The sequence below is a fragment of the Myripristis murdjan genome, chromosome 16 (assembly GCF_902150065.1).
Source record: "Myripristis murdjan chromosome 16, fMyrMur1.1, whole genome shotgun sequence".
Taxonomy (NCBI): Eukaryota; Metazoa; Chordata; class Actinopteri; order Holocentriformes; family Holocentridae; genus Myripristis; species Myripristis murdjan.
This window is the reverse complement of record NC_043995.1, coordinates 12,373,813-12,401,011: the sequence shown is the minus strand read 5'-3', so window position 1 is coordinate 12,401,011 and position 27,199 is coordinate 12,373,813. Positions and strand designations below refer to the sequence as shown.

The window sequence follows — 27,199 nt, the reverse complement described above, 5'->3', positions numbered from 1 at the left end:
TAAGACTGGGCAAGGCATTTCTTTTTATATTATAGTCACGTTTTCCTTGAGATTTTGACCTCAAACATTACAGGTTTCCATGTAAACATTTTCTGTGACAAAGGCAGATGGGGGTATAAAAGCTGTAAATCCCCATTTGTTCTATTCAATGAATTGTTAAGCTTTTTTTTTTTTTTTTTTTTTTTTTTTTAAATGGCACACCCACCAAAGCACAGTTCAGGCTTTGCTCAACAGCTGTGATCAGCACTCAGTTACACAAAGTTGTCCTACTTTCTGTAAATGCTGGATCATTTATGCACATGCACCAATGTTTTGTCATACTGACTCATTAGCCCATAGTGGTTTTCAGCAGGATGAATACTGAAAGACAATATAGTCTGCACCACACAGTATCTCCTGGGACAGTTTAAAAAAAAAAAAAAAAAAAAAATTCCAAGGTCTTATCTGCATCACATACAAGGGCAACTTTTACAAAGAAGGGACAGGAATTGCATTATAGCCCAGGTATCAGTTTGAAGACCATACTGATAAAACTAATGTCAAATTATTTTACTGAACAATAGCGACACCTAGTGGGAGACTATAACAGATACTTTGTCCAACATGCTGGGGGTACAATTGTATGAAATTAATGACTCCATTATGGCTACAAACGGAGACAGCAATCAAATGGTGTCATAATTTTATGCATAATACAATACTATCAGCACATGTAAATAGAATGAAAGCTGACAAGAAAACAAGAGGCATAAATATTGTTTGAGAATTTATTAACAGCCAGTAGTTTACAATACAAATTACTTTTCAAAATGCTCAGCCATCACCTTCCTGTACACAAATGATATTCTGAGCACTGACACAGTAAAATGACATAAAACAGGAATGCATTCATCAAATGTATCATCTCAATTTTCTATATTTTGCTATTTTTTAACAAACTTTTGCTTTTTTTATGATCAAGGTCTAGTCAAACCATCCCTAGACCTGGCAGAGTCAATTGTTTTCATCTTTTTTAAGAAATAATTTATCATTTTGCAATGTTTTCAGAGTTTTAGGTTTTTCAATGTTTAATTTTTTTTTCTATCTTTTTCCATCGGTGAAGCAGGTTTCAAAATGCTCAATCTGTAAGAAAAAAGAATTTGACATCAACTATCAAACAGGAGCAAAGTATCATCCACTAAAATAAATAAACCAAAACATTAATGCTCATTTTAGTCATGATAAATATTTTTCCTCAACACAGTATTTAATTCAATGCCATGTAAGATCCCCTACCTTCTTAGACGCTTGGAACTCCAGCAGGGGTGGTGGACTTCTGAGCAGCCTCTTTAGCCTGGTGGGCCTGAAGCACAGCGACAGCCTCGTCCACCTAAAACAGACACTGGGTTACCCTCTGCAAAGACTGTCCCAATTAAAACTGCATGTCAAGCACAACGAGCCACACACAATTAATCCACTGAGTCATTATGCCTTGTGAGGAGGCTGTACAGCACCCTGACTCATTGAAATTAAGAAGAGGAACACAATGTACAATGTAACTCAATACAGATGATACAGCTCTAGACATAGGTCATATATATACATACATATATATACACATATATATATACATATACATATATATATATATATATACATACATACATATATACATATATACGTATATATATGTGTATATGTATATAAACACACACACAGTCGATATTTTATTGGTTTTCACAAAACACAAACAGAGACTGTCATTAATTTGAAATACTGGCCAATAACTGACCTTAGAGCGCAGTGACTCAGGTGACTCCAACATGTGGAGCAGCTCTGAGTTGTCAATCTCCAGCAGCATGCCGGTGATCTTGCCTGCGAGGCTGGGGTGCATGTTTTGGATCAGGGGGAACAGACGCTCACCTGAAGGGAGTAAGAGTAGGCCACTGTCAAAAAAACAACCAGTCCTTGAAAACAAAGCTTTTTCAAATAATGAAGGGGAGTAGTCAAATAAAAACCTTGTGATACAGGGGACCTAATGGTTGTACTTAGTTGGTATGACCACATTCAAACAAGTCACTAAAAGGGACAGTTCAGGTAGATAATGACTAACCCAGCATCTGCTTCTGTTCCTGAGGGGGGGCAGCAGCCAGCATGGAGGCAGTCAGGGGCTCCTGTCCTTGGACGTGCACAGCAGGCTAAGAAAGAAACATTCCTGCTGCATTAGAGTCATTTCTCAAGGATAACCTATCTGACAATGTTCCACGTCCTTCACCAGACTACACAACCAACTTCTTTGTCCTGCTGCATTATGGATACAATCGGATAAGATCTGTACACATTAATAAAGTCAACAAAATACGATGGCCTTTTCAGATCTAAGTAATATGATGAAACTATGAGGTAGTGTGAATTCTTACCTGCTGCATAGTGACCTGTGGCTGTGAGGCCATGTGCTGCTGGGGGTTGCGCACACCAGCTGCATATTTGTACTGGGGCATTGCACGCACTGGTGCAGCAGTGGCTGAAGCACTGGCAGGGCGCTGGCCAAGGGCCTGGGTGGCTGAGGAGAGAGAGAAGATGGAACTGCGTCACAAATGCATACATTGAGGTAAACACAAGCAGGACGATTTTTTTAGTTGCTTTTTGTTCCTCTGCCCTGATCCGCTATTGTTCTAATATCCAAGCATCCAGCCAGGCAGAGGGAAAATACCTGAAATACAGTGTACTGTGCACTTTGGCAGCTGCAATACTCACGCATCCGCTGGGAAGTCATCATGCGTGGGACCTGGGTGGTTGTGGGACGCATGGTGTTGAAGGTCTGGGGCCTCGGGGCAGAGGGACGCATGGCATTGGGCATGTTCTGGAAGTCTGTGGGAAGAAAAAACAATGGTAAACCAGAGAAACAATACTCTATCCAGATATGTCTAGAAATATGGCCTAAGCATCACTACATATTATACTTGGCAGAATGGCAACATAGATTAAGTAATACATGAAGTAAAATGTGATAAAAATGCAGTGGATCCTTACGTTGAGGTCTCACTCCCTGAGTAGCCCAGCGGGGGCTGGGGCGAAGCTGGGCCAGCTGATTGGCTGAGTAGTATGCAGCACGGTTCTGGGCCTGCGAGAGGGAAGATCAGCAAGCTTAGTTAGCATTAAGATAATTTACTTAGAGTAGAGACGTTTGAGTATGCATCGTATCACTTCCACTAACACACTAAATTGGCATCTTTAATTGGCCAGCACAACCTCAATCAGATAAACAGAAAGATGAGCTTTAGTTTTAAGAATGAAAACATGTATGGTCCCATGCAAACCCTGGCCTAGGAATGTCATGATATCAGAATTTTGGTAGCTGTCGCCAATACATAGCATCTTTAATTGACATTTACAAAAGCAGAAGAACTTTCAATCCTGTGTTGATCTGACAGACTACCAGGAGGCAAACCCTTCTCTTCGTCTGCCTCACCTGAGGTATTGCAGCCATGAAGTAGCCAGAGGGTGGAGCAGGCTGGTAGGGGTTCAGGACAGGGTTGGGCACGGCACGGACAGTGGCCATCCTCTGCATGTACTGGTTGGTTAGGTGGGCCTGACGCTCCTCCTTGCGCTGGGCTAGGGCTACATACAGTGGTTTTGTAGCAACAATACGCCCATTCATCTCTGTGACAGCCTTGGTGGCCTCCTCTGGGGAAGAGAAGCAGACGAAGCCAAATCCTTTGCTGCGACCGCCCTCCATCATAACCTAGTAGAGAGGAAAACAATTATCACTCAATCTGATTGTCTAGTAAGTGTGTATGAACTTGTTTTTTTGCTGTTCATTTTTAAACTGTACATCAACATGCCTTAGTAAAAAAAAAAACATCTGCACAACTGAAGATGGTAAGACACCAAGAAATCTTGGTAGGGAAGACATGCAGACCTTTTACCGCATAACTTATGTATTAGTGACACTTATTCAAACTATCATTTGTCACAGTTGTCACTTATGTGACAAATATCCAACTGGATTTAACAATGATCTTTTTTTTAAAGAAGTATTGCCAGCTTCTTGGACATCAACTCAGTTTGTAATCAAGACTCCAAACCACCTGAAAATTAGATTAGGGGCAAATACTGAAGCTTTTACCTTAGCGCTTGTTATTGTTCCAAATGGAGAGAACTCTTTACGCAGACGCTCATCATCCAGGCCATCATCCAGGTTTTTCACATACAAATTGACACCCTGGTAAGCGGAAAGGGATTGCAAAAAATATTTTAACCCTCTGATGTATATGACAACGCAGTAACAGTCAAAACCAACATCTAGGCAACTACTTGGTAAGACTGAGGAGAGCGCCAACCAACCTGGTATCTGGTCATGCGATCCTGTTTCATCTGCTCAAACTTGCGCTTGAGTTCGTTCTGGCGCTCTCCTTTCTTCTGTGCACGGCCCACATACACCTGCCTGCCATTTAGCTCTTTACCATTCATGTCGTCCACAGCCTGCAAAACAAACAGTCCACTGAAACGTCTTCAAAAGATGAACACACATTACATATAACTAACTTGACTAATAGGACTAATAAGATGAGTTAAGTGAATATTTCAATTCCCAAATATCAGAGGGCCAATCTCTTAAATGGCCCACATACAGGAAAAGAACAGGAGGTATCACTAACCTTCTGTGCATCCTCGTGCCTCTCAAAGCTGACAAAGCCAAATCCTTTGGATTTGCCACTGTCATCAGTCATAACACGGATACTGAGGGCAGGGCCTAGAAACGACAACTTCTTATCAACACACCTCATGGCCAAGTCAAACTACCAGCACTTTGATGGCTAAATGCTTTCTTATAAAATATCACTAGCATCAAGAGACAGTGGTATGACCAATGTAACGGTTAAAGATGAAACATTGTTATTTTCTCACCATATTTGCCAAACATCTCCTTCAACTTCTCATCATCCATGTCCTCGCCAAAGTTCTTGATGTAAACATTGGTGAACTCTCTTGCACGGGCACCAAGCTCAGCTTCTCTCTCTTTCCGTGATTTAAAGCGTCCAACAAATCTGTAGTATTAACCGCATAACTTCTGGTTACCCAAACAAATCATGCAAATCAAGCTGAAAGACCTTGTGATAAAGCAGACAATCAGTGAGGTAAATAAATAAATAATAAGAAAAAAAAAAAAAAAAAAAAAAAAAAAAAAAAAAGAATTCTGTCAAAAAATTGGGGTGGGGGTGTGTCCTTGAGGACTGGTTTGGGAACTGCTGTTCTAGAGAACAGGAACCTGGGCTGGATGAAATCTCCCAGGCATAGGAGTAATTCATGTTTGGACTTTATAATGCAAAACATTCTGATGTTGTAAGATCTATTCATTTATTCACGAAAGTAAAGTTCATGAATGAACTTTATTCATCCCCTTCAAGGATGAATAAAATTCTATCTAGCTGTACATGAACCCTGTCTTGGGGCCCAGTGCCCTGGGATGTTTATTTTCACTGTTCTTGTAAACAATCAAAAAGACCACATAAATACATTCAAGGTAACAGGCAGTTGAGTTAGTTAACAAAATGCAGTTAAACACCCTTCAAAATCGATTATTTATTACATTTAAGTACCAGTGCAGTTAAATTGGCTCAAATTATTTGTAGACTCAAGGCAGTAATTATAGTCACACTTACACTTTTCTGTCATTGAGCAACATGCCATTCATTTTCTCAATGGCACGCTCAGCAGCCTCGTGGGTCTCAAAGTGCACAAAGCCGTAACCCTTTGAGCCATTTTCATCACAAACCACCTTGGAAGAAGGATATTGAGCATATAAGCAACAGTCTCAAAACCACATGCAAATCAAAAGGCTATTACACACATACAAACACTATACTTCACGCCGGTGCAATGTTGAGACAAGCAGTGCAGTAATCTGTGCAGAGAAGCACTCAAACACACAGACAGGAGGTGTTATCTCCCAGTTTACCTTGCAGGACAGGATGTTTCCAAAGGCGGAAAATGTGTCATAGAGAGCTTTGTTGTCAATGGACTTGTCCAGATTCTTGATGAAGATGTTGCCCACTCCACTCTTCCTCAGTGAGGGGTCACGCTGGGACCACATGATGCGGAGAGGTCTGCCTTTGATCACATCAAAGTTCATGGTGTCCAAGGCCCGCTCAGCTGTGGGAGACAAGCAATCAAAACTTCAAAGGTCCAAACTCGTACGTTTAGTCTGTATTGAGCCTCACACATAAAGTTTGGGTTATCTTCTTCCAATATTTTAAGACAGACTGGCTCAACAGGGTCCTGCTGTTTACTGGCATGTAAAAAAGGGTAACAAACTCGTGGTCGTGCCAGGAAACGTCATTGTAGCAATGTCACACCAACTTTACTAACTAAAATACCAACAGTGCATACCACAACGAATCAGTAATTATGTACTGACTACTGCATGCCATGTACCGATACAAAATGGAGTCAGATCGTGTACTGTATTTTCCTGCGCTTATATTTCGTCAAAGTAAGCCTTACCGTCGGCGGGCTGCTGGAAGTTGACATAGGCATAACCGAGGGATCGGCGGGTGATCATGTCCCTGCACACTCGGATGGAGAGAATAGGCCCGGCCGGGCTGAATTTCTCGTAGAGCATGGCCTCGGTTACGTCCTGGTGGAGGTCTCCCACATACAGGGAGGCCATGGGATAACTGGGCGCGCTGGGATTCATGTCGGATGACGCGTGCTCTCAAGCAAAGTAAATAGATCAATATCCAATTGGCAACTGTGGCACTATAAAAGCCGTTGGAATGGAATGACTAACCTCCTCGGTCGCCGACTTCGATTTCCGAAAATGAAACCGCAGAAGGAACTGCTCGCTTAGCAACGTGGACTAGTTAGCTTGATTAGCAAAATGTCGGAGTGCGGCCTAGCTAAGACGGCTCACTGAATTTCACAATTCGTGATTCCGTATGCCGTAACTGCCGATTAACAAGCGGACTTATTGTTAATATACAAAGCAGATATGTCAACTACAATAAAATGGAATAATAAAGCCCTTCAAACGGGAAAGAAAACGATAGTTAACAATATGACTGGCTAACGTTAATCACCCACGCTTTCAACAATGATGCTAACTGCTTAGCTTGCTAACGTTCTTCTCGTTGCGTCTTCCGTTTTTTTTTTTTTTTTTTAAATTTAGCGTCTTCTTCGCGTTGCTTGGGTTTGCAAATCAAATCCTGCTTCACCGATTTTTTTTTCTTATAAAAATATGTCTGCGTGTGTACTCTAGCTTTTGGTTTGTTTCATAATAATAAAATGTGTGCCGAGACTAGCTCCGGAGCACACCCTACGCAGACGGATTACAGGAATGAAAGGACGGTCGCTGAGTGGATGTTTCCCGTGTGCAGTCCGACCAGCCCCCGGGGGTGACGTCACGGCTATCGCGAGACCGGTAACGCGATTTCCAACCACGCCGGTGGATGAATTACACTTAATATTTACTTAATTACATACACCACTAACATCGCATTATCTATTAATCTTGTTTATAACTGCAACCTTGTTTCTAATTTTCGGTTGTGTGGTTGAAAACCCACCACTTTTACTTCTTCAGTAACTCTGTAAGGCTGATCCATGGAGCAACTGATTGAGTCCGTGTTGCACCTGCTTTTATCTTTCATTAACTCCTCCTATTGTGGGGCCAGGATCAAGATCCCCTCTGCCCATTTTATTTTTTAAAGTCAATGTGAATCTTTTACAGCATCAAAACGTCCTAATTAACGTTTGACCAATATAATTGTGCCCCCCCACCCCCCCCCCCACACACAAAAATAATAATAAGTCTGCGTTCCGATGTAAGTACCTTGAAATTTTAAAACGTTTTCAAGGGCAGTTGTGACATCCTGCTCTGTCTTTTGACAACCGGTAGGTGGGGGCAGAGAGCAGGGAAATAAGGAATACATGGGACAACTGTTTCTGCTGGAGGGTCCCTGAGCCAGAACACTGTATCCCTAAGTATGCGACAATGGGCCTAAAACATTAAGAATAAGAATAAATGCCAGTAATGTATTTTGAGGTCTTTGCGGAGAAAGTGCAAGTGCATTTTCCTCTGCACATCCAGACGGTGTCACACGTTAGGTGCATGCAGTATATTTAATGTGATACAGCTGTTGAAAAATGTTTTATTGCCTTGTCTGTGCACATCACCAACTTCACTGACTAGATGAAGTCTCCATGGGGCATCTTTTAGTATTATGTTATTCATTCTGTTAGGGTGTTCTTGCCCTTTAATGCACAAGCCTTTCCAGGCCAATCTGCCCATCTGGTGATGTTATGCTGGCCTCAGAAAGATAAGAGCCAGGAGGGCTGATGGCACTGTCTGAGCAGAGACACTCCCATGGTCCCTGCGAGGAGTTGGACAAGCTTGCTGGGGCTCTGTGCGTGTCAGGCATTCCTCACAGCTCCCTGGGCAGGCCTCTTACAGTCAGAGTGGTATCAGGTATGTGAAATGGAAATGCTGGTGGTTAACACGTGACCCGGGCACAGATTTAACATATTAGCTTTGAATATTAGGCATTTGTTTGTGACACTGGTTTGTTTCAGTCTTTACTTTCACTTTGATTGGTGGACCAAGATGATGCAACGTGCCTTATTTAAGACATGGCACTAACAGTCCCATTATTGATCCTGCATCTGGAAGAGAAAATGTATGTGAAGTGTGTATAATTTTTGCTGAAAAACTAGAGCAGCGTTTTAGTCCTCCCTCCTGCTCCCTTCAATGGCAGTCTAAAGGCCCAGAAAGTCTGCTTGATCATGATAACTCTGGATTGTCTTAGAATATAAAATGGCATTATCATGTTTTTACCATGCTTCATAATGCTGCAACATTTAACCTGGCTTCTTAACTTGTGAAGCCAGTGGAAACAAGACAAGTAAGCAAACCAGTCAGATACCAAAAGGTTACAATTTGATCTGTTACTGTGTTTGTGTTCAGACTGAAGGCAAGAGAGTTAGAACAGTTCTCTGGTGAGTTTTGTTTTATTTTAAATCCTTCACAAGTAAGGTTTAATAGATGGTACTGCAGCTCAACATTCCTCTGTGGTAGCGTTGCCTTCCTCCCACGCACTGGGCTCATGACAGAGGGACAGACACACCCAAAGAGCTGTGTGGAAGGGCTTGGTTTAAAAAAAAAAAAAAGAAAGAAAGAAAAAAAAGAAAAAGAAAAAAAATCCTCCTTCCCTCAGCTGTTTGCTTGCAAAGTGGAGCACTAAGATCGGCATATTTGATGCTGAGACCAGTAAGCTTGACTTTTTTTTTTGGCTCCAGTGTTTCCACATGTCTAAGCTCTGTTCTGTGATTAGCTTAACTTTTGAAAATAAATGAATGAGTTCTTCATACTTAAATATTTCCAAAGACTCTGTGTATTAAAGGGCTGGGCCTGCATAAAATCATCTGGGCACAGGGAGACCAGGAAGAACAAATCTGTGTGACGCAGCTCCAGGAAGACAGATGCACTCCAGCAGAACAAAAGGCATCAGTGGCCACGGCAACCAGGGGGTGTTTGCTGTGGAGACTGAATCAAACTGGTTTGTAATAAGAGGGGAGAAGACTTGGCCGATTTCTGTCTCCACGTCAGTGTGACTCACTCTCATTCGCCCAGACAGTGGTTTAAAGAAAACAGAGCAGCTCAGTTAGAATGGAAGTCTGCTTTAAAAACCATGCAAGTTTAGTCCTCCTATAGTGAAGACAAGGTTATTAAAGGAATGCTGGGTCATGGTCTCCGACCCAATGGGAACTAAGAGGTATGACATGAGCAGTATAACTGGAGATGTGAAGTTTGAGGTTACAGCAGACGGTGCTAGAAATAAAAGAATGGTATCCACTCAGGTGTTCTGTGGGTGCCTTGGTATTCTATGGTCGCACACCGACTATTGCAGCTTTCCGCAGGTGCAGACCAGATTTCACTGTGCAAGTGTTGTACCCCAATGACATGACACAATATGACCCCTTGAGATAAAATAACTACTACCGTGAGCTTAATCTCATTAACTACCTGAGGGTCTGAGCTGCGAAACATGGCTTGGAGTCATATGAGTAAATATAGAAAAAGAATAAGCTATATAAAGAAAAACAAGGTTCAGGAGATAGCTCTGGTGGGACTAACCCTTTGTTAATCAAAGCCAACAACGTGAAACTTTTAAATTATCTTTTTTCTTTAATTCCACATACATGAAATTACATATTTCCCTCCAAATAACAGTTATGCTTGGGTGCTCTGTATGAAAATTCCAAAGACATGAACAAAGCTAGCCAGCCCGACAACCTCCCTTCCCTCTCTGCTAACTACTTTTTAAGTCACATGCAATTTAGGCAAGTATCAAAAGAAAAAAAAAAAAGGAAAAATCAAAATCAAAAACAAATAAAAACCTTAATTGGAGAAAAGCGGTAACTAAACCAGCACATGGGGAAAATTCTTACTGTTCTGCTCATACAAAACAGCAACAGTAACAAGTGTGCTCTTTTGTTCTTAGGTTTTCTATAAATTGTAATTGATACACAGAAATAAAAATATAGGTCACCTGAAAAAAGATTAAAAAAAAAAAAACAGAATGAAGAGAAACAGAATGCTGAGTAATTGATTGTAGATGGAATGTAACCTTTCTGTTCTGACAAAACCTTGCCTACTGTCTCCAGCGCTCTTAAGAAACCTCCACTGTCTTCACTTCTGTCATTTCTCTAGCTAAGTACGGACTAACAGCTGCTACCTCGCCACGTGAGGAGCAGACTGATGTTGTGAAATCACAGATGGATCATCGAGTGATGGTGTCAAATCAAGCATAAGTTCGTTAACATGAATAGGATGCATGTACAGTATAACTGCTCTGACTCTGAAAACTCAGCCAGTCGAACGTAGCCTGAGTTGAGAACTTGCCCTCACACCCACCATGTTAATATCGTAAAACCCCTATTGCTCCCACACGCAAAAACAAAAAGATCAGCAGACAAGCGCCCAAGGCCAAACACCCCCTCCCCTTCCCAATTTATCCTCCCTCACCCTTCAAAACTGACCCTCCCGCTTCAAAATGCCAAACCTACCCTTCACATTCCCCTTACCCACAATAACTACAAAACAAGAAATAGTAAACCAATAGAAGTGAGATGACTGTTGGTGAGAGAACTAAATAGAAGAAAGGGATGGAAAGAGCTGGATGATGATGATGACGTGGTCTCAGTGTTTGATGATAATGATGAAGATGAGCTGGGACAATGACAGGCAGACAGGGACGAATAGGGTGCTCTGTCTCAATGTTTGGGCTCCTCTGCATCCTCGCCATCACCCTGGTTGTCAGAGGTCCACAGCTGAGAAAGGAGGAAGGAGGAGGAGGAGGGAGGACACAGGGTGACAGAGGAATTAGGGAGAGGCAGAGAAAGGAAGCTCATTAACGCCTACTCCTGTCTCCAGAGTGTTGCTTCTATATGAAAAATAGGAGCCATTGCTCAAAATGTCTAGATATGAATATTCAAATCTACTAAGCCAATTAGAGTTCATTATTATCTGGGTATGCTCTGTCTGAAATAATTTTATTTATCCTGGTGTGAGTGGAGAGATTTAGTGCTGCCCAGTCTATATGTCACTTAAATGGCTTACTGGAAAACCTATTGAAGGCAAACATTTTCAAGATACACAGCATTCTATAAGCTGTATTCCTACCATTGATCTTATTTAAGTTAACCGTAAGTTTTGTCACACATATTTATTATAGATCAGTGGTTTCTACAATCTAAATGGTTCTATTGATGAAATCTCTTATTTACACTGGTACAGTTGTGTAGGAAATGCACTTTCAGACACACTTACTGTCAAGTTATCTCTCAGTAGCTGCATGATCAGCGTACTGTCTTTGTATGAGTCTTCACTCAATGTGTCGAGCTCTGCAATGGCATCATCAAAAGCCTGCAGGATTCAAAACAAACAAGAATAGCAATGGTCTTAAAACAAACAGTCTGGACAGAACTATACAGAAGTCCATGTGATTATGTAGGGAAATGTTTTATTTTGTTTGATTCTGTGTTAGTGTAACTACAGCTGCACATTCAACAAGTTATGAAAACAGAAGAAAAATTGAGTCTTGAATGAATGCTTGTTTGCGCTTAGCAATTCAAAAGTTCTACTACATATGTCAGTGTAATGTCCTCATCAGTGCAGCAACAGCGACATGTGTGTTGTGCTCTTACTTGTTTGGCCAGTTGGCAAGCCTTATCAGGCGTGTTAAGGATCTCATAGTAGAAGACAGAGAAGTTGAGGGCAAGGCCAAGACGGATGGGGTGCGTGGGCGGCATGTCTTTCTTGCTGATCTCAAAAGCCTCTTTGTAGGCATCAAGTGAACGTGTAGTGATGGCTGATGGAGAGAAAACATATCATTAGAGTTGTGTGACTTACCCTTCGTGTGTGTGTGTGTGTGTGTGTGTGTGTGTGTGTGTGTGTGTGTGTGTGTGTGTGTGTGTGTGTGCGTGTGTTGCATTGTAGGAAAATGCCCTTAAATTTCTGTGTCAAACCAGCAAAAAAGTACAGTTGCCTTTGACGGGGGTAGGGTTAGGTCCTCCTAGGAAATACAGTACTATTAACAGCCAGTAGTTCTTGAATCGGACACTGTCTAAGGAATAAATTACATTCCTTTCTCATACTTTTAATTTATTGCTAGTGATCAGTGCTTACTAAACAGTGGAAGCAGACATTTCATTTACTTGACAGACTGTGTGAGAGTGAACAAATATACAGATTTTCCCTTACATATTACGTGAGTTAACTATAACAGCATGAAGGAAGCATGATGTAAAAGAAGAAATAATTGTGACCAAGTTGCAGAGGAGCTGGCTTTTGTCAGTTGGGATAGTTTCCTTCAGCCAGGAGACCAGACAGTTTCCTTTCTGTAGATGAATACAATGGGAAGTCTGTCTGTCTGTGTTTCAAACAAAAAGGAACTGAGCTTTTGAGTTACTTCCCCTTTTCCCACATTACACTAACCGGCTTAACTGTCTCCCTGATCTCTGCCATCCCAATCCTCAGAAGAGAAACAGAAACCATGACAATCTGCCAAATGACATTATCATTCTAGTGTTTGTGCTATTTCAGGCTGTCAAACCGAGTCTGTTTCTGTCAGGTGTCCAGGGTAATTAACAAGTATGCCTACCAATAACTTTCAAATTTTGCCTTGCTGCTTATCAATGGCATATTGTGACAACCTTTCAGAGACATCTAATGACTTTCCCTAACACCCTGCAGTGATGTGGTGGTGATAAAGTGATGACTAATCCTGTGGATATGTGATGAGCCACACCTCTGAGAGGTTGACAAGGGCCTCAGTTTCAGCTGGGTGTGGGTTAGAAAGTAGGCAGCTTGTTTGAGGTTTCAATGCACAATGGTTTCTTAAGTGTCTGTGCAGAAAGTAGTCAATCACTACAGAAGTTATGCATTATGTGCTTGTTCCATTAACTAAGCTGATGCATCATCTTGCACTTTATTAAAAGTAAGGGGAAACAGGGTAATGGTTCAGCAACTGTCTTTAATCTGAAAACCCTAAGAAAGCTAAAATCAAGGTAAACTAGAGGAGTGCACCGAGAAAAATGCAGATCTCCACCAGGTGTATCTACCCTTTTCTGGACTATAGATACCCTATGTGCTGAACAAAACTTGGTACTCAGGAACAAATTATATTGATAAACGCTTTTCAAATGATTTAACTTCTGTATGATTCAAATATAATACAAGACATTACAGAAAATACAGCGTAAAACTCCCCAAGTCTTTTGAGTTTGCCGTCTCTTGTTTCTTACACACATTGTACCAGTGGCTGGATGCCTATGGCTCACAAGCCTTTTCTGGCTGTTTGCCAGAAGTCATGGCTTTCAACAGAAACCACGTTTCAGAAAGAGCATGAATCAAAATAGCAAAATTCAAACTTGCTACTAAGCTCTTTCTTTTTTTCTCTCTCTCTCTCACTCACACAATCACACAATCACACACACACACACACACACACACACACACACACCTCACTCAATCTTATTCCCAGCAACTACTTTTTCAACTACACCGTTCCTTCAGTCCGTTGTCTGCATTTCCACCACGGCCTAAAGTCCCGCAAACATGAAGCAAATTACTCATAAAAAAAATCTAAAAAAAATAAAATAATAATCTAAAAATGCTTGTAACTAAAGTAAACATTTCCTCTCTTATAATTTCTGTAAATTCAAAAGACAAGCTTCCACTAAGTCATCAGTCCTTTTAGTTTTTTTTTTTTTTTTTTCTGGCATTGTATCAAAGTTTGAGCGGAAAACGGAAACACAAGAGAGGAGCCATTCCTAACCACAACTAAAACATCCTGTGGCAGTCGTTTTATGAATGAATGTGCAAGGGGTAGTGGGCAGTGACAAACCAATAGGGAAGCCTTTTTTGATACATTAAGATCTGTCCTCTAAATCAGGCAGCTGTTCTTGCTGGAGGAAAACACTGAATGCTTCACACTGACACATTTTCTTCAAATTGTCAACATTCAAAAAGAAGACCATCACCAATCCATTACAAACAGTGTTCTCTCTACCTCCTGTACATAGGGATGTAATACAGACAATACAAATGGCAGGATATTATCTGAAAAACATAAGTTGGAAATTTTTAAACTAGAAATCAGTGGGAGATGGGTTCAACACCACTGACATCCTGAAATACGCCTCTGTTTAAAAATCTATTTTTGACCAAGCTCTGCTTTTGCCCAAGACCCGATGAACAGAACTCTTCTACTGTTATAGTCCAAATAACAAAGGCAGCAAGAAATCTTGTTAAAAATTAAATTGCTCAATTAAAATAAAATACAAATTTGACGGTAAGGTTTGGTATTTATTAAAATGTTGATAGCCATCATTTAGGCACATAACCGTGCAAACCGACTATACTGCTGCAGCTTCCTGCAAGCGAGGTATACAAGGCAATGTATTATCTTAAAACTTGTGAAAAAGCACCATTACCAACCGTTTTGTGGGTGGACAATTTCAAGACATACATGACAACATTGTGAGTTTCCTGCTTTGAGAAAAGCCATTTATAATGTTTGAGGATAAAAAATAATGGCCTGCTAGATTGTGTTGAAGGCTAGCAAGAAGCTGCAGCTGAGTGGTGAGTTTCTTATGACAAAAGCCAGCAGCAAAGTTGTGTTGTGTAATGTTATAAAAGGTCTATAAACATTTTAACACTGGCTAGGTTAAAAAAGACCAAACCTATCCTTAAACATTTGGTGACTTATGACTGTATGTGTAAGAAGCAAGACAGGACAAAGGAAGAATTGTAGTATGTACCAATGTCTGCATTTATTATCCTCCGTTTATTACGGCCAGAGGGGCACATGAGGATACTTTTGTAATCTTTGTGGTAGGGCCAATGTAGATCAGTTAAGTGTTCGTTTAATAGGATAAAGTCTGAGAGGGTTGACATGCCCAGGCTTGGATGCAGGTATCAATCCTCCTCGAATCCAACATTTCAGCTGGTGTGACACACATACACATATATACAAAGCAAGTACATAGTAAATATCAAGCATCCCTGCACATTAACAGCTGGTGTAAAAACGGACTTAAAGGACTTACATTCCTTTTCTGGTGCCTTAGCTACCTCAGCTAAGTAGCGGCAGTAATCTCCTTTCATTTTCATGTAGAAGACTTTGCTCTCTGGTGAAGTGGTGTTGGGAATGAGGTATGTGTCCAAGAGGTTCTGGAGTGGAAAAAAAAACAGAAAAGGACAGATCATTAGAAGCATGATGATTTCTTCCAAAATATGCACTCCAGTGCATTGATTATTTATATGTAGCTTTATTAGGCAAGGAGGCCGGGGGGTCTTGAAAAAAGCAGAAACGTGAATGTAAATTTTCATGGCAAATTCCACAATGGGTCCTTAAGGAAGGTTCTATGCCCAACTTTAATTCATCTCTCATCCAATGATGCTATAAGCAGTGGTAGTATGTCAAATACAGTCAAGACAGACATGTCTGCATCTTTAAGTGTTGTTTCTCGTCAGGCCTAAATGAGGCGAGATAGAGAAGCTGGTTACCCCTGATAGCATCTGGCCATGGGCCTGGGACTGTGCCTGGGCTACATCACAAAGAACACTGGGGTGGGGTTGGAGAGGATGGAGGGGGACAGAAAGGGAGGATGGGAGGCATGGATGGAGGACAATGGGGGAGGACACAGAGGAGAGAGCCAGGCTGCTGAACTTCTGATGGGCTTTCACAGAGGAAGTAGGTCAACTCACAGAGCCCAGCTTGGCTTTTGAGCACACCATTTTGTAGCTGCTAGCATGAATGCAGGCAGGCAGAAACACACGGTACCATACTGTGGTTACTGGAGCACTCTGACATTATTTGGCACCACAACTGAAAGGCACATCTTACTTTTTCAGAAGTGCTTTAGCACCAGTATCTCCTTTATATATTGCCATTACACAATGTTAATGTTATGAGACAAAGAGGATTACAGACTACATTTACAGAAACATGACTTAATAATTTTAGTGCAGATCTGATCTCTTCATGGCTTAAAGAGCAATTCAATGAGGTTTCATTCTGATAGCCATTAAACAAAAAAGCTGTGCTCTACTCATTAAAACAAAGCAGAGTTCCGTGATTGTGTAAATTCACCATCCGTGATGCCATATTGTTAAGAAACCAAAAGCAGACCTGGACCTGTACTCACAAAGCCTCCATCACTGAGACCCAGTGTGAATTCTGAATCTACTTCTAATGTTCCCCGTGTAAGAGAGTGGTAAAACTACTTTGTCCTGGAGTATGTCCTTGAGACCAAAAAAAAAAAAAAAAAAAAAAAATATCTGGCTTTCAGTCATGCTGAAAAATACTGAGAAAGTAAACAAATATAGGGTGACAAGGCACAGCAAACCTTTCCATCCTATTATATTCACAGCAACAGCTGAAATACAAATCTTTGATGAGCTTCCTACCCTGGGACAGGACATACTCAGAGACATCCATTTTTAAGCATTATAGAATTCTGTTCTGTAAAAACATGCATAAGTACATTATCCTAAGTACAATGGAAAAACATCAGACTGATGCAAGAGCCTGTACTTACACAGTGCTTTTAGACTAACATTGGGGATCAAATGGGCACTCTGGGAGCTGGGAGGGGATCTGTAGCACTGACAGGGCAGAGCTGACAACAACCTACCACCATGGTAAGAATGCATAGAGTAGATGGAACTTACATTTTTTATTTCATTGCCCTGTCTGAAATGCCTCGATAGCTGTGTCTTAACAGGCAGCAGGGATATTCTGAGGCATTGGCCTTGGGGTTGCAGATGAATAAATGGCTTTTTGCATACAAGCAAATGGAAAAAGGAAGAGTCAGAGATGAAGGGCAAGAAAAAAAATGAGCAGAATAGCTAGGGAAGGAAAACGAAATGAGAGCTCTGTGGGATTGGCAACAGTTAGTCATGTGCCACACGCATTAAGAGAAATACACAGGAGAGGCCTCTGAGATGACTTCTGCCCACTTGACTAGAAATGGGTCATATTCTCTCTGTAGAGCACTCAGTAAGTCACGTCAGTCAGCCTGAACATCGAGGCTGGTAGCTAAGCTGCATGCTCTCCTCTGGTATGGAGGACAAGCAAGGGATAGCAAGAGTGTTATGTAGTGTTATGCAATATTAATACACAGAAGACTGTGTCAGATTACATAATAACGACCTCCAAGCAATAAAATGCAATCATAGATTACCTCTACCAAGTTGGATGGGAGTTATGTTTTCATCCCATTCCTTTTGTCTATTAGTTGTCTGTCAGCAAATAGTTATGAATGGATTTGTATGAAATTTGGTGAAAAGGTTGGTCATGTGGTGAAGAAGAATTGATTAATTTTTCACAATTGTCAGTAGTCAGCTTTCCACTGTCGCGACAAATGTGGGCATGCTAGTGCTTGCCAAGTCGAGTTGCATTTCCATTGTCACTTCCAGTCTTTGATTGCTCCTTGGTGGGTCTCTCAAGGCCGGTTTCTAGGTGTTAATGACCCACCAAATACCCATGCTCCAGACAGGGCTAACTGAGGTCTGAGGCTGAGTTGAGGATGATACGTGGTGAGATGGGTGCCACTGGTACATATGTCGGCACAGCAGCTCGTTTTTGTAGCAGAAAAATAACAGAGAAAAGAAAAATGGAGAACAAGCAGCAGTCGTGGTGAACGCGGACATGAGGGCTCCGTTCACTATTTGGGCAGAGGATAATGTCCAACGTCAAATTGGTGGTGTTTGCTGAAATGAGGACATTATTCAGTAAATGGTAAGAGAGAAGGCAGTGGAGGGGATCCGACACACAAGGTCCACAAAAAACTGAAAAAACTGAGGTTTCATTACAAGGCAGTTAAAGCACACAACACACAAAGAGGCGTCCAAAGAAAAAAAACCCTGTGATACGTAGTTCTGCAGTAGTTAGTTAGTACTGGGTGTGCAGATTTTAACCGCCCGCTTCCTACCTCTCACGCTCTTGCATTGACAGGACAAGACCGTGGGGCTATCGGCACAACAGTGGAAAAGCAAATGATTTTTGTTCTCGTGGCAGTGGGTTGAGGGCCATTAACACCATGTGGCTCGAAGATAACCCTCGCTTGGGGTAGCACGACAGTGGAAAGACACCTAATGAGCTCTTGTACAATCCCTTCTCTAATACTTTTACTCTGTATTCTATAAAAACAAATTCATCTAAGTTAAACTGTGATGTAATCTTGTAATAAATTACACTTAACTACATTTAGTTAGCATTATTTAGATATGTTCCACATATTGACTGCTGGTGGAGGAAAAAAAGGTTGTGGTAGGCCTTGTTAACCATTCACTGAGTGGCTATGCTGGACTGTCCAAAGTAGCCTTGTCCTCCACCTGTCCTCCTTTGCTCTTTTTCTGTCCCTGTACCCTCGAGGCTGTGTCTGACTGAGGTGGAAGTCAGTGACCCAGAACGCTGGTGGTTCAGCTGCTGTCATCATAGAATTAGGACCCAGTGACTCACAAGGCCACATAATACACAGGCTGAGAGGAGAACAAAGGTCCTATCCTACAGGTTGCTACAGTGGGCATTTCTGCATACCATCGCTATCAGCCCCTCCTCAGTCAGCCCTGGACGCTAGTTAGCATCTGCCAAGCTGAACAGTCCTAACAGTAAGTGCACTGACTAAATGCTGTCTCCCCCTGGCTCAGGCTCATTAAAAATAGACTACTATTCATCATGTGGGGACCCACTAGAAACAAACCTATTTCAGGCCCCTCTCACATCTTTAACACTGCCTTATATTGTGTATAATGGGAACAGGAGATGGCCACGTTACGGTCTGCTTTATATAAATCAAAAACTCTGATCAGATTCTCTTCCTGGGCACATTCACTTTTACGTAAAAAGGTGCTGGCAGTTTGAAATAAATGAATAAACTAGTTTTGTGACTTTACAATGAAATTCCAAACACAGGGACAAAAATCTTGTTTTTATTAGCTAAGTAAGATTTTGATTGTATTTCCAGGTTGTCGGGTCTCAGAATCATAAACACTCAAGTAGCCATAACTTTTTACATTTGCTAATTTTTACATGGACCTTGGTGGTTAAAACCTATCTGCATGACCTAAGGTCTTAAGGTCAAGATGTTTCATGGGTTAAATGTTGTTTTAAACTGTTTCTTTAAGTCTTACGGCCTGGGTATGAAGAGTTTGTTCAGCATGGGGTCAGGTTGCCCCTTTTGCCTGGGTATGCTTGTTTCACTAACAATACAGGATGCGTCCTCCGCTGACAAAGACCTACAATCCAATATAACGTGACATCCAGCAAAACAAGTTCTTTGTACTACCCCTCATGTTTGTAGAGCAGAAAAAACAGCGAAACATTCAACTTTCATTTCTTCCAACAAACAGGTAAACACTGAACTGTTGGCTTATCAAGCAAAACCACAGTATAGGGAAACTGCACTGGGATAAGTTATGCTAACTTTGCTCTATAGAAGACTTTAACATGACTCAAGAGGGCGGATAACATATTTACATGCCATTTCCTGCACTGCATGAGGTAATGCTTTCTCTGCCATCTCATGTTCCTGTCATTTCCTGGGGCAAGATTATGCATCACCTGACTGCACCAGCACTGCTGATCAAACAAGGAAATGCCATTTCAAAAGGCTCAATACAGCAGCAGGTGTGAAGAGAAAGGACCACTTGGGAGCATTACCACAAGGCAGGCTAACTAAATAAGCTTATTATACACCTCATAGTGTTGAAAATCTGACTACTGCACAGAATGAATAAAGAAATGAAAGGCTATAAGCAAAAACATCTTAATAGAAGGGGGAGACTAATATATCTCTCTGTTTCTCATAGACAAAGTGATCAGGCACAACATAAGAATAGCATATAGCAGGAAAAAAATATGATCAAACAGGAACCACCAGTGTTGTGTCCAAAGTCTTAAAAACCATCCTCATTTGGCGTATCATAATGTTAAATTGGCCAAGGGCTTTGGGATTTATCCCCCAAAGTATGAAGAAAGTGCTCCCTTTTAAGTTGCTGCACATCTCATTTTGCATAGCGACAAATGAGAAGAATGCCTTAATGGGCCATAGGAGGTCATCACTCATGATAAGTAATCAGAGCCAGCAAAATGTTTTTATCTGGATTACTGTAAAGCACCTATACAAGTGCAGGTGGGCGAGGAGAGAAATGAAGTAGCTGACATGTGGCATTTACGCAGAACTTCAATGGAGTAAAATGGTCATGGAACTCCTTGCTATGCTCCATTTGGCTAGTTTAAATAAAATGTCATTTATAGTAAGTTTCTACAGTGTATAGGACATATAGGGCAGTAAAGTGTGCTACACCTTCTTGAGAACTGAGAAGATGCGGTGTGGCTGCTTGATGAAAGTAGTGAATAAATGTTAATAGTTTCCACCAAGTGGAAGTTAGCCTGGTATAATAGCCATAGTTTTTTGCAAAGGCAACCATTTACATAAAAATGGCCGCCACTCTAACCATCGTGCTATGCTCATTTGAATGGGAAAGTATGGTCTACTCCAATTCATGTTCTATGGCCATTTCTACAGAAGATCCAACACCTCTTACAGACATAAATGGCACAACCAACAAGTTGAGCTGCTGAAATGAGGTATGACTGAGCAGTCTTCAGCCTTCATACTTCTCTAGACATAAAATAAATATTAGAATAGTAGTAGTTTCCCTGAATTTACATCATGATACCTTGCTTCTGTCTCTTCAGTCATCATTTATAAATCTGTGTCCCTCTAAAATAGTCATTGAACAGTTTTTACATACAGAGTTATGAGCACCACTGCTAAAGTTTCACATTATCATTAATATCAATGGGCTTCTAATGATTTTCACCACACACTGTGCCAGCATGGTAACACCCTACATTATCATGGAATTGTTTTGAGTCATCTAGTAGCACACTGAATCTCAGGATACTTTCTCTCTCTCCTCATTCTTCAAAAGGACCAATACATGACAGGTACTGCTTTAAGAGTAGTGCAGCTCCTTTAAGAAATTGTGTGTAATGTGTGCTTAGTGAGTGTGAGGGAGCAAGTGGCAGAAAATTCACTACGATTGTGAGTGGAGGAGAGAAAAAGGTCAGCAGTAAGTTTAATGATTAATTATAATAAAAAGCCCCCCACCCCACCCGAAAATCAGTCAACCTAGTGGAAACACTGGTATAAATTTCTGAATGCAATGCAGACAGGGCCAAAAACCTCTTGTTGAATATTTAAACTAGAATGTGTTTTAGGTGAAAAATTTCATGTAAAAATGTGGTGACACTACATGTGAATGAATGGTTTATCTCCAGTCTTGGCCAAGTAGCATCTATAGCTCTGAATGCAGCTTTTTTCAATTATTAAAAAAACAAAAAAAAAAAAACAAAACATGAAAGACACCAAAATACCACTAGTCAATCTCACCAGCACATCGTTGCAAATTTCCTTCAGCTCCTTCTCAATCTTTTCACGATAGCCTTTGACCAAGGCCTGCTTCTTTTCGCAGCCGTCGGTCTTCTGCTCAATGCTGGACACCACACGCCACGAAGAACGTCGGGCACCCACCACATTCTTGTAGGCTACTGACAACAGGTTACGCTCCTCGTTGGTCAGCTGGGCGCCCTGCTCTGTCAGGGTCTTCATGGCAGCGGCCATTTCGTCATAACGCTCCGCCTGCTCTGCCAGCTTGGCTGTCTGCACCAGTTCATCCTTACTGGAGTCGTCCCCCATTGCTGCTCGCTGAAGGCTGAGGAAAGACAACTAGACTAAAACAGAAAAGCAACTTGTCAGTATCATGACTAGCAGGTATACAAATGTACTCCAGCTTCAGTGCATAGGTATATAGGTAAGACTATAGGTAAGACTAATTTCCACCTTGTCACAGCCACTCAGTGCTATTGAGCTGAGATATAAAGAGAAGGAAGAAGGATTGCTAGATTAAAGATAAAGTGAAGGACATGTTGGCCAAGAATGTTGGTAGGAGTGGCAATCAGCTCCTCTCATTTAAGAGAGCTACTTTCTGGAGGCTGGAAGAGTAGAGTAAAACAAAAGGGAGCACTGGAGTTGTATAAAATCTATGCAAGAGCAATTAATGAGCCAAATTAGTGCCTCACTGGAAAAGACAATCATTTACTGAATTTCCCTGCCACTGAATAGATGCAGTGAGCTGCACAGTGCAGAGAAGCTACCACTCTCATTCACATTTAGCAGAAAGGTATAATGTCATGTCCAAATACTATTTCTTGGGTTTTCTGCCATGCCAAATAGTGCTGCTGAAAGTCACACCATGGCTGTTAAAGGCTGTGGGAGACAGGGAGCAATTGGAATGACAAAAAGGTGTCTGCCAAAGGCTGTGATATACCACAAAAACAAGGAAGGATTGCAAAGAGGACAAGGCAATGATCCTACTCCTGGTTGAGTCAAAGGGCAAAGTAACATTTTCCATTGTTTGAAGTGTATTTTGGTTAGTTTGATGACATGACATGAGCTGTGCGAGGGTTCGTCATTGTATCATGGTTTGACTGAAAACTGAAATGACTCCGAGTTCAAATTCTTTTTCTTATTAATTTCAACATGTACCAATAATTAAAAGCTAAAGTTGAATGGGGCTTTTACAAATGTTCTTTTATGCCTGTACAACCCAGCAACAGGATGCCTTTGTATTTGGCTCATTTAAAAGTCACCCTTAAGGCCTAACATCATTATTATTATTAATGAAAAGCAGTTGAAGGTTCAACATTTTGAATGTGTTTGCTGTAATTTCACACTGGCCCAAAAGAAAAAATCTTTATATACACAAATGCTGGGGAGGGAGGAGGTGGGGGGTTCACAGTTCACCCCACACACTCCAAACTAACAACTGCAAAATCATGGTTTCTGGTTTCAGCACACAATCGTTACATACCCAGATGGTACATCAGCTGGAATACAGTTTCATATAAATAAATGTCCTTTCAGCCCAGTGTTACACCTTCAGACTTGGGCCCTGACAAGCCCTACTTGGTGATGCAGTAGAAAAGTGACTCATGAGATGAGTGAGTAATTATCTGGCCTTAGTCAGAGAAAAAGAAAAGTATGTCTGCGAGAACTAGCGCTTGATGTGATCATACAAAGCTAGCTGTCTGTAATATTTCACACTAGACATTGCAGCTCTTCGAAAAGGAGGTCATGACTCTCAGATTGTGTAAGTGACAGTTTAATCTTATCAAAAATAAGTCAGTTTGACGAAGCTATTTACAGCTAGCACAAACACTTTCATCTACTTAGGCTATGTCAGTACTGAAATTATAGGCATCAAGCCTACATATTTAATGAGCAGTACTGCAGGCCTACAGGAGGAGGAAAAGGAGGCGCCTGTTAACTTTAGTTTAACCTTGTACATAACCCACCCAAGTACAGACACCCCTCTACAAACATGTGCGCGCGTGCGCGCACACACACACACACACACACACACACACACACACACACACACACACACACACACAGACAGAGGAATCCTAATCACTAAATCAATAGCCTACATCCGTTTAACGAATCCAGAATGCCCAGCAGGCTTGCACACAATCAATCACTTATTTTCCATTCCAGAGTGCATGTAGTCTGGTGGTGTGTTCAAAACGTGTCCTGGGCAAGAAAGCTGGCTATAACATATTTCAGGCTCTTACTGTTGAAGAGATGCAAAATTAATTGAAAGAATCCTGAAATCACCAAATCAAATTTCAAAACTGGATGAAGGGGACAATTCCCCTCTTAACCTGAAAGTGGTTTCAGACAGCTTCCTGTAAGCAAGTTATTATTTATGCTCTGCAGAAGATAAATTAAAATCTCGGACATTGCAACCACAAACCACCTAACACATCCTTCCAGTGTGGATGCATGTGATGATGCAAGAGAGGCTGGCTTTATCAATAAGCCATAAAACAAGTAAAATCATGGTTACAGTTTTTAAATTTCCTTGTGTTCATTCATGCAAAGAATGCGTCTTAACCGAGGTAAATGGTAGAATTAACCTGAGCTAGTAACCTGAATCCTGGCTGGTCCCCAGGGCAAACGCAGATGTGCACTTTCACTCGCCCCCCTCCACCCACCCACCCACCCACACACACACACACACACACACACACACACCACACCCATCCTCGTACCTGTTGGAACGACTCGCCCTACAAGCGGAAATGAAAGACTGCTCACTTGGCGCTTAATCATTACATCGAGCAGATGCCGAATAAGCCGAGATATAACATCACAACCAGCCAAATCCAAGTGTGGCCCGTTACATTCACACGCATATTAACAACTACAAACACCAGTCGGTATATACCAAGAATGTCTAGGTCCTCGTGACCTGTTTCCAGTATGGCGCGGACTATTTCCCGAAACGGTACATTCAACGCCACACTGAGCTTTTAAAAGTGGATAGGGTGGGGTGCGGTGGCTCATCATTTATCATAATTTTATCAACACATAATGCATGTACATGCCCCCTTCAGACGTTTTGTTTTATCTCGACTACCAAGGCGATAAATCTTGGCTGGATAGCGGAACGCCCAGCCTCTGAATAGACCGTGTGCCAGTGCCGCTGGTCCCCCGGCAGATGTGCTAAAAAAAAAAAAAAAAAAAAAAAAAAAACCTCACACCTTGTTTAGTCCAGTTAGTTACGCCAGCGGGCCACTTGACACTACAATGAAAGGTGACACGCGGAAACAATGGCTAACAATGGCTAACGTTAACTAACTAGCAGCTCATTTGCATAGACACTGAAGCCAAGTTTGGGCCAAGCTAATGTCTGGAAATTAATAGCAATATCGGCTAGCAATACTGCTCCTTCAAAGACAACTATGGCCTCGTTGGAGCTGAGTGTTTAAATTCTCAGAGCAGATTTAAATCATTTTAAGAGCCTTACAATGAGCGTAAGTTAGAAGGTTTAACAGCCAGTGCTACATGGAAACCAAAGCTTGAACCCTCAACCTGACACGCCTTCTCCGTCCGCCTGTCTGATGATCCATTTTTGTACCAGCAGTTAGACATATCCCAAACTGTAGCTAGCCATTGTTCTTGGTCGGCTGATTGTCGCCTCTAATAGCAGCCTGCGAGTCAATAGCGGACAACAATTTTCCACTGATAGTACGCCTCGCAATGTATCATAAGGTGTAAATACTATTAATGCAAATATGAAACAGCAGTTTTGAAATTTACAGATGATTTCGTACCTGGGTAGCGGTAGGTAGCGGTGATGTCTGTGCTGCAGGCTACAGCTGACTCTCTCAGCCCGACCGTCTGAATGTGATCCACGGGGTTTCCCTCCAATCACACCAGCCCAATGCACGGCAGGAGCAGGGAAGCCTGACGTCAAACGTTACCACGGCAACGGACCACGAGACATCATGGGAATTGTAGTGTTTCTCTTTATTTCCTGTAAATGTAAGGTGGTTTGTAGAGCAGTCATGAGCATTATAAAGACATTTACTGGTATGAGCATTTGCCATCTCTGGACCAAATTTGACCCTGTGATCAATTTAAATCATTACAGTGAAAAACACAGATGTCAATGTCAAGCAGAAAGGGCAAGAAATCCCTTATCAAAAAATATTTCAGATTGACTTTGCCTTTAAGTGATGTGACCCTGCAGAAGACATATTGACCTACATCAATATCATTTAAATTCTCTGAGGCACAAGTCATTCCCCAGAATGAGTCAATAAAGATCTCGTGGGAAATGACATTAGCAGTAGGAACTTTGTCATATGTCGAGGTTTAATGAAGTGACACACGCATACTGTAGCGTTCCTCAGTGAGTGGGCCGCGAGACGTTTGCTGATTTCACTGGCACTTAATTAACAACGGTACACAGGCTACTGTAGGCCATGACCAATGCCGAAACAACGAAACCTGACCGCTCACTTTATAGCCCGCTTGGCTTCCTGCTCAAAATTAATGTAACTCCCTCCTCCAAAACAGGAACAAGAACAACGCAAACATCCTCTCTAGCACTTTGCCAATTACAGGTATTCTATCTCACCAAATTACTGTCACAGGTAGCTGAAGTGACTGACAGGATCCACAGCTTCTAAGCACATGACATGTTCAATGGCCTCCTGGAAATCTCAGTAACAGCATTAATGACAATCTTTTTCTTAACCGAACTATCTCTTAACAAAGTGACACTCACAGCAGTTAAACATTAACATGTCCATCCGTTACAATACATTACATCTGTTTCTGGTGTTGCATCAGAGCAAGGAGAGATGCAAATTTATGGAAACTTGACCAAGTAAGATCACAGTAGCCCTAAAAGGGTAATCAACCTGAGTGCCCTGTCCAAATACTATCCCTGCTGAAAACAGAGACAGGACGAAAGGCTTCAACAGTGAGAGGAAGCTGTAGTCCTTGCTAACAAGATTGGTGCTTGACATGCAAGAGTGCTGTGCTGTGACACAGATCCTAGCTGAGCCTATCAACTTGTTTAATTCACACTGCACAGGATTAGGTTCAAGACTGGGCAGGACCCTTGACAATGAGTGGTGGTTGTGATGCTATATGAGTTAAATACATGACTCATACCTTTTGGTTCCAGTATAGACTGCCAAGCCCTGTACTTACCAGAATGACCTTCCTCTTTCAGAATGAGATATTGTCAATTTGCACACAGTTGTGATGGCCTCGTCAAATTATC

The 27,199-nt window shown here is 41.5% G+C and overlaps 2 protein-coding genes across 2 annotated transcripts; both read right to left on the bottom strand.

Annotated features, from left to right (window-relative positions):
* Positions 1-753: 753 nt before the first annotated feature.
* On the bottom strand, positions 754-7,542 carry LOC115374298 (polyadenylate-binding protein 1). The gene is made up of 15 exons (XM_030073153.1): positions 6,487-7,542; positions 5,942-6,135; positions 5,646-5,761; positions 4,891-5,030; positions 4,641-4,735; positions 4,327-4,464; positions 4,109-4,204; positions 3,452-3,724; positions 3,013-3,103; positions 2,737-2,850; positions 2,400-2,542; positions 2,093-2,177; positions 1,772-1,902; positions 1,276-1,369; positions 754-1,122 (listed from the first exon to the last, which is right to left on the bottom strand). The coding sequence occupies exons 1-14, from the start codon at positions 6,677-6,679 to the stop codon at positions 1,280-1,282; spliced, it is 1,899 nt and encodes a 632-aa protein (XP_029929013.1). The 5' UTR covers positions 6,680-7,542; the 3' UTR covers positions 754-1,122; positions 1,276-1,279.
* A 2,602-nt stretch (positions 7,543-10,144) lies between these two features.
* LOC115374299 (14-3-3 protein zeta/delta) lies at positions 10,145-25,875 on the bottom strand. Its single transcript, XM_030073154.1, has 6 exons — positions 25,737-25,875; positions 21,949-22,289; positions 15,592-15,715; positions 12,187-12,350; positions 11,810-11,905; positions 10,145-11,310 (listed from the first exon to the last, which is right to left on the bottom strand). Exons 2-6 carry the CDS (start codon positions 22,252-22,254, stop codon positions 11,254-11,256), a joined length of 747 nt encoding a protein of 248 aa, XP_029929014.1. The 5' UTR covers positions 22,255-22,289; positions 25,737-25,875; the 3' UTR covers positions 10,145-11,253.
* Between the last annotated feature and the right edge of the window lie 1,324 nt (positions 25,876-27,199).